The 12,696-nt window shown below is 61.0% G+C and overlaps 2 protein-coding genes across 2 annotated transcripts; one reads left to right on the forward strand and one right to left on the reverse strand.

Moving 5' to 3' along the window:
- Positions 1–907: 907 nt before the first annotated feature.
- On the forward strand, positions 908–4,514 carry APRT (adenine phosphoribosyltransferase). Its single transcript, XM_065661677.1, has 5 exons — positions 908–1,023; positions 1,332–1,435; positions 2,277–2,410; positions 3,347–3,425; positions 3,547–4,514. The coding sequence occupies exons 1-5, from the start codon at positions 944–946 to the stop codon at positions 3,687–3,689; spliced, it is 540 nt and encodes a 179-aa protein (XP_065517749.1). The 5' UTR covers positions 908–943; the 3' UTR covers positions 3,690–4,514.
- A 1,528-nt stretch (positions 4,515–6,042) lies between these two features.
- On the reverse strand, positions 6,043–10,890 carry CDT1 (chromatin licensing and DNA replication factor 1). The gene is made up of 10 exons (XM_065661618.1): positions 10,380–10,890; positions 9,639–9,794; positions 9,346–9,560; positions 8,729–8,926; positions 8,480–8,619; positions 8,104–8,207; positions 7,629–7,817; positions 7,097–7,231; positions 6,813–7,014; positions 6,043–6,710 (listed from the first exon to the last, which is right to left on the reverse strand). Exons 1-10 carry the CDS (start codon positions 10,722–10,724, stop codon positions 6,547–6,549), a joined length of 1,848 nt encoding a protein of 615 aa, XP_065517690.1. The 5' UTR covers positions 10,725–10,890; the 3' UTR covers positions 6,043–6,546.
- Between the last annotated feature and the right edge of the window lie 1,806 nt (positions 10,891–12,696).

Consider the following 12,696-nt stretch of genomic DNA (forward strand, 5'->3'; position numbering starts at 1 on the left):
AGGTTGTGCCTGGATGCATTTGGACCAGGTCCCAATCGTGTTTGTTAATGTAAGAGCAGATCTGTACTCATGCAGGATTGCTGCCCACAGTGGATTCTGCATGGACAAACGGCTATTCACCCATTAGGAGATGGGAGATAGGAGCTGTGTGAGAGTGCCCTGACCTGCCCTATGGGTGGATGATGCCAAGAGCTGCTGAGCTGTTAGTCTAGGACTGAGGGCGCTCAGACTGGCTGTGTTATCATCCCCCGTGAGTGTAATCCAAACCAATGGCTTTAACAAACACAGAATGCCATTCCACGAGTTCACAGGGATGATGAGGGACAGAAAACCACGAAATAGTGTAGTCCTAATAAGCTATCTGTGCAAGCCACTGGGCAGGGGTGAAGGGCGATGGAGGTGGCCATGGGACTCCTTTCCAAAGCAGGCTGGGTCCCAGAGCTCCATTCACAAGTGACATACAGCTCCACACACTGCAGGTACAGTACTCTTCAGAGGGGAAACTGAGGCTCCACACACTGGGGTACCAGGGCTCCCTGCAGCTGGGACAACCAGCCTCTGCACTGGGGTACAGAGCACTGTGCTCTGCTGGTGTTAAGGCAGTGTGCATCCTGGTACCAGGGCTCCCTGCCCTGGGGTACAGGTGTGATGGGGATGCCTGTGCTCCCTGCACCAGGAGGCAAGAGCTCCATGCTCCAGGGTAACGGGACACCGGGATGCCAGAGCTCCGTGCTCCAGGGTAACGGGACACCATGCAGTGTGCACCGGGGTACCACGCTTTGTGTCCCCGGGTACCACAGCTCCATGCACGGGGGACCCGTGTGTCCGTGCCCGTGGTCCTCGGTCCCGGGGCCGCACCGCACCGTGCCGGGGCGGGATGAGGCCGGCGGAGCCCCGCCCGCCGGGCCCTGCGCCGTGCGGTGCTGCGCAGAGCGGGGCCGCCATGAGCGAGGAGCGGCTGCGGAGGGTGCGGGACCGCGTGCGGCCCTTCCCCGACTTCCCGGTGCCCGGCGTGCTCTTCCGGTGCGAGCGGGACGGGGACCGGGATGGGGATGCGGATGGAGCCGGAGATAGGGATGGGGATGGAGCCGGGGATGGGAGTAGGGATGGGGATGGGGATGGAGCCGGGGATGGGAGTAGGGATGGGGATGAGGATGGAGCTGCAGATGGGAGATGGGGCTGGACCCAAGCCAGAGGCGCGCTGCCCATCCCTCTCCTTGCCCACTCCAGGCAGCACAAGGATGCAGGATGTGCATCCCCCCCACATAGGAGCTCAGCCGGTGGCCACCCCAGCCCCTGGATGTAGCTAACAGCTCTCCCTCTCTTTGCAGCGATATCAGCCCCCTGCTGAAGGATCCCGCGGCATTCAGGACTCTGATTGATCTTCTGGAAGATCATTTGAGGGTATCTCACCCCAAAATCGACTTCATTGCAGGTGAGTGTTAAAGAAACATCTCCGAGGCCAGCACAGAGCACTGCGGCCTCAGGCTGCCCAGGCAGGAAGTGAGCAGAGATCCCTCTGCTACCACGGCAGCAAATGCTGGAGCCCTTGGGCACTATAATCACCTTAACTGAATCCTGTCGTTTCCTGAGGTACGGGGTTCAGATGTGGCAGGCGCCTTCTGATGACACTGCAGTGCCAATTTCGTAACTCATTGCTTTCATCATTAAAAGGGAGGAGGAAGTGCAGGAAGCCAGCCATGCCTGTGAGGTCCCGCGCAGTCCTCTCAGCAGGCAGGCCCTGTTCCAGCATGTTTTCCTTCTCAGGGGGCCTTTTAAAGCCAACAACAACAGCCTCTGTGGCGATAACGGTGTTGCAGCACACCTATGAAAGCAGCCGAGAATGAAAATGCTTGGGAAGGCAGTGCTTGGGTTAGGCGATAGCCCAAAGTTCAAGGAGTCTAGACCAAACCTCTTCCAAGTGCCTCGTGATAAGTAAAACCTGTCCCCCTGCAGTACAAAGTCCCTGGTTGTGTGGCTGAACTGATACCGGGGCTTCGCTGAGCTTATCTCCAAGAAGAGCTGCAAGGGAGGCGAAAAAGGCTGCTGGGGGGGTAGTTTTGGTGCCCCGAAGCCCATCAGCAGCACATCTTGGTGAGCACTGGCAGTGCGGGAGCACGCTGTTGAGTTTTCAACCACAGAAATAAGTGACTAAGAGCAAATGGCTTGTTGAGACCCTCCCTGAACATGGGAGGATAAACCCGGGTTATCATGCAAAGACACCCTCAGTTCAGTGGCTCTGGTCTGAGTATTTGTGCTGCTCTGTTCCCCCATAGGTCTGGACTCCCGAGGCTTCCTAATAGGCCCTCCTCTGGCTCAGAGACTGGGGATCGGCTTCGTGCTGATAAGGAAAAAGGGGAAACTTCCCGGTCCAACCGAGTCCATCTCCTATGCTCTTGAGTATGGCAAGGTAATGCCTGGGGAGGAGAAGAGGGTTTCCAGGCTGGTTCATGCAGGGCTGGGGGTGTCAGTGAAGGGATGGGGTGACAAACCCAGCAGGGGATGCCCAGGCTGGGTTTCACAGCCAGTGCTGGTGCTTACAGGCATGGCACAAGCCTCAGGAGCAGCACTGAGCTTCCCTGAGCTCCAGCATGGCAGCTTCATCCCTGAGCTGTGGACACAAGGCTTGTGTCCGTGAGCCCTGCTGTGATTTTGGGGGGCGGTTTGTGCTAAGAGTTGGTGCTAAATTACTTTCTTTGGCTTGAATTCAGGGGCATGAACATGGAGTGTGTTTTCCACTCTTCCAGTAAGTGCTGTAAAGTAAATGCCTTTATTGCATGGCTTCAGAATCGAGCGCTCACCTCGTAACACCGCAGCCTCCCTGATTCAGGAGCAGAGGTTTAATCCTAATAACATGCTACCGCTGGTAACTAACGGCAGCCAGGGACCAGCAGCAGAAACACTGAACCCAGGCGTTATTTATGAGGATTGGTTGGGCCAACCCCTGCATGGGACAACTTCATCTGACACAGGACGTGCCTGTGACGGTTTGGATCCAGTTTGGTGGTGCTGTCAAAGCAGAGCGCTCCAGCCCAGTGCATTACAAGAGATTTTCCCCACTGGAGAAGTGCTCTGGGATAAGGCTTCCTGATGGGACCATAACTCACTTGATGAATGTCCAGGCTCTTGACGTGCCAGAGGGTTGGCCCAGCAATCACTTAACCTGCTATATATATTTCCGTGGCACTCCCCTGTAGCTGGAGTATGTGTTTTTTGGGGTTTTAGGTGCTGAGTGCTAAGGCTGATGTTGCTGAAGACGTGTCTGCATTCCACCATGTGTTAGCAGTTTGTGAAGGGTTTCTCTGTCAGGCAAGACTAAAATGAAGCTACTCTTTCCACCCTGCAGGCTGAACTCGAAATCCAGAGCGACGCTGTGGAAGCAGGACAGAAAGTAGTTATTGTAGATGACCTGCTTGCAACTGGAGGTGAGTTGGAGCATGTGTGACCCACATGCACCTGCGTTGGGAGCGGCTGTGGGGCTTGAAGCCTACCTTGGCATTGCTCCGCCAGTGATGATGTTTCTGCTCTTACCTCTATGTTGTGCAGGTACCATGTATGCAGCCTGTGAGCTGGTGAAGAGGCTGAAGGCTGAGGTGCTGGAGTGCCTGGTGATCATAGAGTTAAAACTCCTCAAAGGGTCGGAAAAGCTCAAGTCCATCCCTTTCTACTCTCTGCTGCAGTATGACTGAGGAGGAGCATCCCTGCTCCTTAGGGAATGCACGCTCGGAGCTGTGCAGAAGTTTAGGGTCTTATTCAGTGACTCTTGATGTCATAAAGGGGTGTTGGGGGAAAAAACCTACAATTTTCATCCTGGCCAGCTGCTATATAATCACAAGTCCTATTAATTTTCCAAGCCACAGATTAAGGTGTGTTGAGTGTAAGGATCCTTTTTTGGAGTTCATCCTCTTGGAAGAAGGATCAGTCTGACTGTTCTAGGGGATGGAGACTAAGATGGAAGCTGTCCGTCTTCCATTAGTCCTTAGTGGATTTGCAAAACTAGGAGCAATTCGCATCATGAGAAGTATCCCAGAGCTGGGTGACAGGCAGTGAGGATGCAGGCCATGCACGAGCTCAGGGCTCTTCACCTCCCTTCTGTCCATCACGTACCAAAGCCTGCAGCTCCAGCCAGGGCTGGCACCTTTTGGTTAGCAGAAATTCCCCATCTACTGCAACTTATGCAAGTCCCTGTTCTGCTGCATTCTTCTTGGGGCACCAGGATGTTGACGGGACAGTGCCAGTTTGGAGCCTGTTCTTGGGATGTTTTGGTGTCAGGGTGTTTTGGGCACAGGCAAGAAATAAAACGTGTTAGTTTACACATGAGCTCCGGCTCTCACTCAGGTTGTGTAATGGGTGACATGGCGTTTGGAGATGCTCCTTGGTTGCATGGTGCAGTTTGGTCACTAAAACTCAGTATGCCAACACTTTCACATGCCTGGAAACACCAGGGACTGTGTCCCTGTCCTAGCAGGGACTGAACTCACTTGTGAAATAAATACTCTTTATTCTTTTCTAAACTGTCTCAGAGCTGTTCTTGCAGTAGCTGAAGCCACTGGTTACCCTTGTGAGTGTCTTTCTTACCCAAATCCAGGCTCCTAGTGGACAGCAAGGCTGTGATGTGAGCTCCCTTTTGCCACCCCACATCCTTGGAAGGCTTCACTAGCCCGGACTCAGCGCTGCAGTTATCTTCACTCTGCTCTAGCTGGAGGAGGGCACCCAGGCTGGGCTGCAGTGGAAGTGCCCAGTGCTGGTGGGAGCACAGCCCAAGCCCCTGCATCTCATCTTGCCTTGCCCCCACAGCGCACAGGGATGCTGCACACCCTGCCCTTACACTTGCAAGGGCTATTGCAGCTATTTTTATCACCATTTCCTGAAAAGCCACTTCAGGGCTGTTCAGTTTATGCTGAGAAACGCCATTCCCCTGGGAGCAAACCTACCCCAGGGCACTGGTTTTCACAGCCAGCCCCTGCGAGGAGCCAAAGGGAGGCAGCACCGCACACACACATCCTTGGCACGACGACAGGGTCCCTGCTGTGAGATGGAGAAGGGAAAAATCCACCCCAAAGAGCCGTGGAAAGCAGCTGCGTGCAGTGGGAGCGAGCCCTGTGTAAGCCCTGCCCGTGCCAGAGCTGTGAGCAGAGCCAAGAGGTGACATCAGGGAACGCGGGGACGGTGCTTCGCATTGGGCAGGCTGCGAGCACCGCTTGATGCAATGTGCTCATAGAGACGGGGCTGTGCAGGGTGGCTGCCAGGCAGAAGGGTTCAGTCCCAAGCAGCAGAACAGGAGCTCTCTGTGAGCTCACCCGGGGCAGGCGTGTGGCTGCCAGGCTGCTGGACCCGGCTCCCCGCTGCAATGGGGTCCATTCAGCACGGCCAGCAGCCCAGCATCACATCACTCCAGCCTATGGGATGAGTTAGAACCCTCCTCCATGGAAACAGGGGTATCTCCTGCCAGCATCACCAGCCAGCCGGCCTGCGGGACAGCAAGCAGGGTCTGCCCGCTCCCCCAGGCGGCTCTATAGGGGATGCCCGATGCTGCCAGCCTCCAAACCGTGTGGGGAAAGCTTCCCTGGTCCCCACCGGGAGGGCCAAGTGACAATCAGTCACCATCCATGCAAGCCCCACACTCAACCCAGTGCAGTCTGGACCAGGATGCCGTCCGAGGTGCTCCTGACGTGGCAGCTCCCACCCCTACACGGTGCAAGCACTGACCTGACCCGGGCACTGGGCCAGGCCAGCACCACTGCAGCCATCAGCACCCTCTTTGTCCCTTTTCCCAACCCACTCCAGCCGAGTGGCCTGGGCTTTCCCTTGGGACCCCCCCACTGCTCCCACCCTTGCCCCTGCCTGCTCCTGTCCCATAGGGAGCTGCTTGTGCTGCCTGTGTACAAAAGCTGCATTCAGCTCCCTGCAAGCCCACGCTCACTTTTTCCAGTCACTGTTTCTCCAGGAGCTGGATGCTGACCCAAGCCCTTCGTGGCCGGTGCCAATTGCCTCGGAGGGCCACGGTGCTAACGCAGACAAGGCAACTCACGGAGCTCCGCGCTGGGTTAACGCAAGTCAGCTATATTTAAAACATTTAATACAAATGTGTTTTGACAAGTCCTGGAGTTGTTTCCAGCGGGTGCTGGGGATGCGTTTTTCCCTCCCTTAAAAACAGAACAAGGCCCAGAGCTCCAACAACATCCGTTTGTGACTTCTTCTCTAACTCCTTTCCTGACTCGTCACCCTCTCACCCCTGCCTCCACCCCAACAGAGCCCAGTTAATGGAAGAAGCCTCCTGCATCAAACCTTCAGGAGAATACAACAGAGCTGAGGAGAGGTTACTACAGCTCCTCTCCACCGCTTGCATCGTCACCCAGGCTGCAGGACTGCACAACCTTCGGCTTGAGGGTTAGGAGAGCTACAGTCCTCATGGACCCTGGCAGAGGAATTAAGTTAAGGCGCTTTGTTCTCAGACATCCCTGAGGATGAGCCCACATCGGATCCCACTGGGATCTGCTACATAGAGAGGAGATTGCACGGGGGAAACCTCGACCCTGGCAGGGCTCAGAGGGTTTCTGCCTCCTTCACCACCTTGGTGAGCCTCTCGGTGATGATCCCAAGGTCCTGCCCTTTGTCCAGTTTGATGTAGGTGTCCGTCCTGATGGTGTGGATGCCCACCCAGTCGGGCAGCAGCTCTGCCAAGAGCCGCAAGTGTTTCTCCATCTCCCCTGCAAAGAGAAGCAGCAGGCGCTGCGGTCAGAGCTCCGCTCCACAGCCCCTTCCCCATGCAAACACTTCCCCAAGAACCATCACCCCTCAGCTTCCCCTACCTGGAGGCATCTGCTGATCGTAGCTGTCGGCCATGTGGGCACAAGCCACCTCCATGGTCAGCGCCTGCTTCTTCTCGGCCACAAAGATGTTGCGCAGGATGCGGGCCATGGTCGGCAGGCGCTGCAGCATCCTGATCCGCCGCTCCTGCTGCACATCCCGCGTCATCAGCGCCTGCAGCTTCTGCGCCTCCTTCGCACGGATCTTGGGGACGGGAGGAGAGGGGGTGAGACACGGGCAGGTCCCCCCCCAGCCCCGGCGTTAGGGCCAGGACTGAATTACTCACCCTCTCGAGCAGGTCCTGGGACACCCCTTTGAGAGCACTGGGGGTGCTGGCAGGGGCCGGTGCTTTGGAAACCACCGGTTCCCCTGCTCCGGCTTCAGCGGTTCTTAAGGCCAGGTTGGCAAGAGCTTTTTCCATCTGCTCATGTGGAAGAGGAGAGGGAGGAGGGGTTGGGTTACAGCTGGGAGCCGATCGCGCTGCAGGAAGGAGAAGTTTCCCCTCCAACACCCCCGCTGACACTGCAGCCCAGCGCTCCAGCCCATCCCTGCCTGTGCGCGGTACGGATCACGATGCTTCAGCTCCCCTCCCAGCCCCAGCGTCAGTACCGACAGCTCCTCCAGCCCAAAGCCAGTCCTACACCCCATCCTGCGGCACCACCAACCAGGCCTGTGCTCCCACCTGCCTGCATCTGGCAGTGCTCCCAGTCTTGCTGCTCAGAAATGATCCTTCCCCCATCCCTCGTCCATTAACATCTTCCCAAAGGGATGACTGGTTTGAGGTCCACAGACACAGCCAGACCCGGGTCCTGACTCACCTTGGGGCTCAGCATCCCCTGAGCCCTGCTCAGCACCTCCTGGGCCGTGGTGAGCCTGTCCTCCTGCGGCGGCCGCGGCAGCTCCGCAGGGATGATGTCCGGCACCTCGTCCACGTTGAAGCGGGGATGCCAGCGCATCAGCTTCTCCTCTGGCACCACCATGGGCGGGCTGAGGGCAGCCAGGAATGCCTGGAGAGGGGCGAGAGCTGTGTCACGGCACACGTAGGTCAGGTTTGGGGGAGCTGGACATTGCCTCCTGTTCCCAGCAAGGTTGGCAACAACACAGCTCAGAGGAAACTCAGTGCCGGGACAGATCCCAGCTGCCATCCTCCCCATCCACACCTTCCTGACAACAGCATCCCACAGGGACCAGCGATACCCTTCAGCCTGGATTCCAGCCTGCTCCTTCCACCCTAGTTACCAAGGCAACCCCAGGCCCCAAAAGCAGAGGGTGCTGGGGGTGTGGGGGCCTCACCTTGTGGTGCTGCTTGACGATGTTCAACAGGTTGCGGTTGAATTCCTTCCTGCGCTCCAGCAGCTGCGATGCCGACAAGTGCAGGCGCCCGTCCACCTTCTCCTCTGTACGGAGAGACACGAGCGTCACCCCCAGCACCTCAGTGACACCGCGCCGGGGCCCAAAGCTCAGGAAGGACGCGATCAAAGCCCTCTGTGGAGGCTCAATTGCTGCCAAAATCCCTGCTCTATCACCCTCCCACTTGTCCCCAAAGTGTTTTCTTCAGGACCTTATGCACCAGATATAGCAGAGCAGAGAGCATCCCTGCAGATCCACAGATCCCAGCCTGGACCAAGTGCATCCCCAGCTCTCAGGGTTCCCCCTGAGCCATACAAACCTTCCTCCAGCACCGGTTCCAGTGTGAGCTGATAGTCAGACCTCTTCATGCCAAAAGAGGGGATGTTCTTCTCCTGGCGCAGCTTGTAGGAGGTGGGATACACCGTCTTGATCTGTCCCATGTGCCGCTCCTCAAACTGCCTGCAACAGCACCCACAGAGGTCAGGAACCCCTAAGGTTGAAAACAGGGCATTGGCCCCAGTAGCTTCAACTGGGACCCAACACAGGCTGCCCACTGGTGCCAACTTACTTGCGCATCATGTCCTGCACGCCCTGCTTGACCTTGGCGAAGGTGATGGTCTCAGAGCGGTTGAAGAGCATCCCGGCGATGGTGTCCACGCTGCGGAACATCTCCGCCAGCACCCGGTACTTGTAGGGCAGCGTGAGCCCCGGGGGCACGTCCTGCGCGAGCGTGTGGAACCGCTGGTACGCGGGGGCCTTCTCGCTGCTGTGAAAGCAAAGGGGTCAGGGTCCCATGCACACAACAGCCACCAGGTATGGTGAACATGGCCCCAAGGGTGCAGATGGGGACAGAGACCGGCCAGGATGGGGTCCCGCTGCTGACAGGGCTGAACTCACAGCCTATATAGGGGAGACCCATCTCATATCCCTCCTCTGAGCAACCTGGGCCACGTCACCCATCCTGGGGATGTCAATGCCCCGGTGCTCATGGCACAGTCAGGGTGGCTCAGGTCATGCTCAGAGAAGCTCTCTGCGCACAGCAGGGCCAGTTCAGTGCTGCCACAGCCCCAGACACCCCTCAAGGGGATGGGAAGACCCCCACAAACCCACTGTGGGGCTGCGGCAGCCACTGACACCCCGAGATCCCCTCCAACCTGTGTCTGCATCCCCACCGCGGCTCCTCACCCATCCTCAGCCGCAGGAGCCGCCTCCTCGGTGCCTCTGCGCGGCTGCGCTCCGGTTGTGCCTCCGCTGCCCGCTCTCCTCTGCCGGATCCGCAGCTCCAGCTGCCGGACCCGCTCCAGCCGGCTCCGAAGGTCGGCGCTGGTCCCCGCAGGGATGGTCCCCGGTGGCAGCTCCTTCATCCTGCGCAGGCGGCTCTGCAGCCCGGCCACGTCCTCCTGCATGGGGAGGGATGCGCTCAGCGCAGGCTCGCACCGTGCAAGGGGCACAGAGCACAGCAGGGACCGGGCTCGTACCCGCTGCAGGCGCCCGGCTGTCCCCGGGGGGGCCGTGCGGGGCTGCACTGCCCCATCCTCCCCACGGCCGGGGGAGCGCGTGGTGCTGGTGGGGGGCTCTGCTGCCAGGTCCTGTGCGGGTGGGGACAGGGGATGAGCAGGCGAGGAGCTGGGGGCCTGTAAGAGAACAAAGGAGCGTTAGAGGCTGCTCAGGGAACCCACCCCCTGGGAGCCCATCACCGGTGTCCCCCATGGCCTTGCACTTCGGGGTAAGGGGGGGGCAATATAGGGAGGGTACCCTAGGGTCAGGGGGCAAACCCAAGGGATGTCTCCGTCAGGAGAGGGGAAGGCCTCTGCATCAGGACTGGGGGAGTCCCTGCATCGGGGGGGGGGGCCCTGCATCAGGACTGGGGGGGGGGTCCCTGCATCGAGGGGGGTCCCTGCATCAGGATGGGGGGGGTCCCTGCATCAGGACGGGGGGGGGAGTCCCTGCATCGGGACGGGAGGGGGGGAGTCCCTGCATCGGGGGGGGGCCCTGCATCAGGACTGGGGGGGGGTCCCTGCATCGGGACGGGACGGGGCCCTGCATCGGGACGAGGGGGGGAGTCCCTGCATCAGGACTGGGGGGGGGGGGTCCCTGCATCAGGACGGGGGGGCCGCTCCAGTGATGCTGCCCGTGTTTGCAGCCCCCCCCCGCCCATCCCCATTTCAAGGCCCCATCCCGGCACCAGCGGAGCACCCCCGAGCCCCGCCGCTCCCCACCTCAGCCACCGGCCGCGGCTCCGCATCCCCGTGCAGCTCCAGCCTCTTCCGCACCGCTCTCCCGCCCGACCCCACGGGCCGAGCGCCGGCCTCGGGCTCCGCTTCCATCTCACGGCGGCTCCGCTTCCTGCCCGCCAGCCCCCGCAGCGCCGGGGTCCCCCCGCGGGCCGGGGTGCGCGGTGAGCGGGGCAGCAGCGCCTCATCCCCGCACTCCTCCTCCTGCGGCTCCGGGGCACCGGCAATGGCGGCCTTCAGCCGGCGGCCGCCGCCGCTCTTCACCGGGGCTGAGGCTGAGGCGGCCGCTTTCGTGCGGGTGAAGAAGTCGGTGAGGCGGAGCTGGGCCATGGCGATGGCGATGGCGGTGCCGGTGCCGGTGCCGGTGCCGGTGCCGGTGCGGGTCCGGTGCGGTCCCCGCGCTGTCCCCTCACGTGGAGCCGCTACCGCGCCAAAACCCCGCTGCTTGGCGGGAACCCGCGCTGCCGTAGCTCCGCCCACCGCGGGGCGGGAGAGGTCACGTGGGGAGAAATTGGCGCCACACGGCTCTTAAAGGCGCCGCGCCTCTTTATGGCTCTGCTGCCCATGGGGATCCACCCCCCACCACCACCCCCCCCCCGGGGCGGGGGGCTCCGGCCTGTAGCGGGGGTGCGGGATGGAGGAGGGCACCCGGCCCTCCATGACTGGGGAGACCTTGGTCATGGCGGAGTGGGGCAGAACCAGAGCAAGCGGTGTCTGAGGTGGTGCCGCTGTGGGGCAGCCCCATGGCCGGTGTCTGCTCTCCCCAGTGCGCTTGGCGCTGGGGAGCCGCTTGTTTCCAGCTTGTGTTGGGTCGAGAGCCGGCCGCCATCTCCCTGCAGTGGTCGTGGCATCCCTTGAGGCCCCTTCCGTCACGTCCATGGTTCCAGGACAGCAGTGGGAGCAGGGGCTCCGGGGCTGCCCGCTGCCCCAGCATCTCCCTGCCCCATGGCGTGGCCGTGTGCCAATGGCACTGCCGGACATGGGAGCAGCTTTGCTCGCCCATAAAACGCCTCCCGGTGCACTCAGGCCGTGCCCGCAGCACTTAGAGGGCTGCTTGGTTCTCATTTCCCTTAACGCCTGGGCCAGGCCAGCGAAGTGGAGCTGGGCCGGATTCGGCCGCGCAAGGCAGGGCTCTGGGGTGCTGTTCCGCTGCAGTGCCGTGGGTGCGTGGGGCCGAGCTGGCAGCAAGGTGCAGGGGCCGGGTACCACCCTTCCTGGATGCCCTCTGGACGGGGGGGTCTGCAGTGGTAACTTCCATGCCCGGGTGTCATGGATGCGAGGTTGATGCCGAGCTTCACGGCTCAGCACTGACAAGGGGTTAACCGACAGCAGCAAATCCCTCTGGGTGCAGGCGATGAGGACCGGTGCGGTCGGGCGCAGGGGTCACATCCCCGCTCTGAGGATGCTGGGGGTGGTTTGGGAGCTCGCAGCCCATCCCTGCTCCCACAAGGGGCCACGTCCAGCACCACTCCGCTGGATGCGTGCGTCCGGGGGCCCTCAGGCCCAACCTGCCTATGGCTGGCGGGGGCATTGGGGTCCGCATGGCTGCGGCCTTGGCACGTGTGGGGTGGGGGAAAGAGCCCTGAGCATTCCAGAGGAAGCCCAGGGATGAGAGCGGCGCCCGCCCAGGTGGGGAGCAGGTCGGCAGCGTGCGGGCCCGGTGCCAGGTTATTCAGTGCTCAGAAACAAACAGGGAAAGCCAAAGAATGTGGAGAATTCCACGGGCCGATGCTTCCTGCTAGGGGCCGGTGCTGCCCGCTGCCTGGCCACGGCACCCAGCTCCCCTCCTTCCAGCACCCATGGGTGCGTGGCCATGCACTGGGGGGGGGGGACGACACCTGGGACCTTCACAAGGCTCTGGGGACACAGGACCCTGCTCCTGGGGTGCACGGCTGCCCCCAGGGGACCACATCCCAGCTCCCCATCGCCGTGCCCCGGCTGCAGGGCTCCATGCAGGCATCGCCAGCGCTAAATGCAGGCCCCAGCCGGCGGTTTCACTGGTTAAAAGCAAACACGAAGCACGTCTCCTTCTTTTACTACCGGGGATCCTTTCATTCCCCCCCCACCATTGTCACCACCGGTAACCGGGGTCCGCGGGCTCTCGCCTCCTCCCTTCCCCGCCCGCAGCGCTGCGCTCCGGGGTCCTGCCCTCCGCTGCCGTCGGGGCTGAGGCCGGCCAACTCGCGACTGCAGTGCCGGCGGGCGGCGCTAGGCGGGGCGGGCCGTGCCGGGCCGGGCCGTACCGGGCAGAGCGGAGCGGTGCCGGGCCGAGCCGTGCCGAGCCGGGCCAGCCCGCGAGGGG

Source organism: Lathamus discolor, chromosome Z (genome assembly GCF_037157495.1).
Source record: "Lathamus discolor isolate bLatDis1 chromosome Z, bLatDis1.hap1, whole genome shotgun sequence".
NCBI lineage: Eukaryota > Metazoa > Chordata > Aves > Psittaciformes > Psittacidae > Lathamus > Lathamus discolor.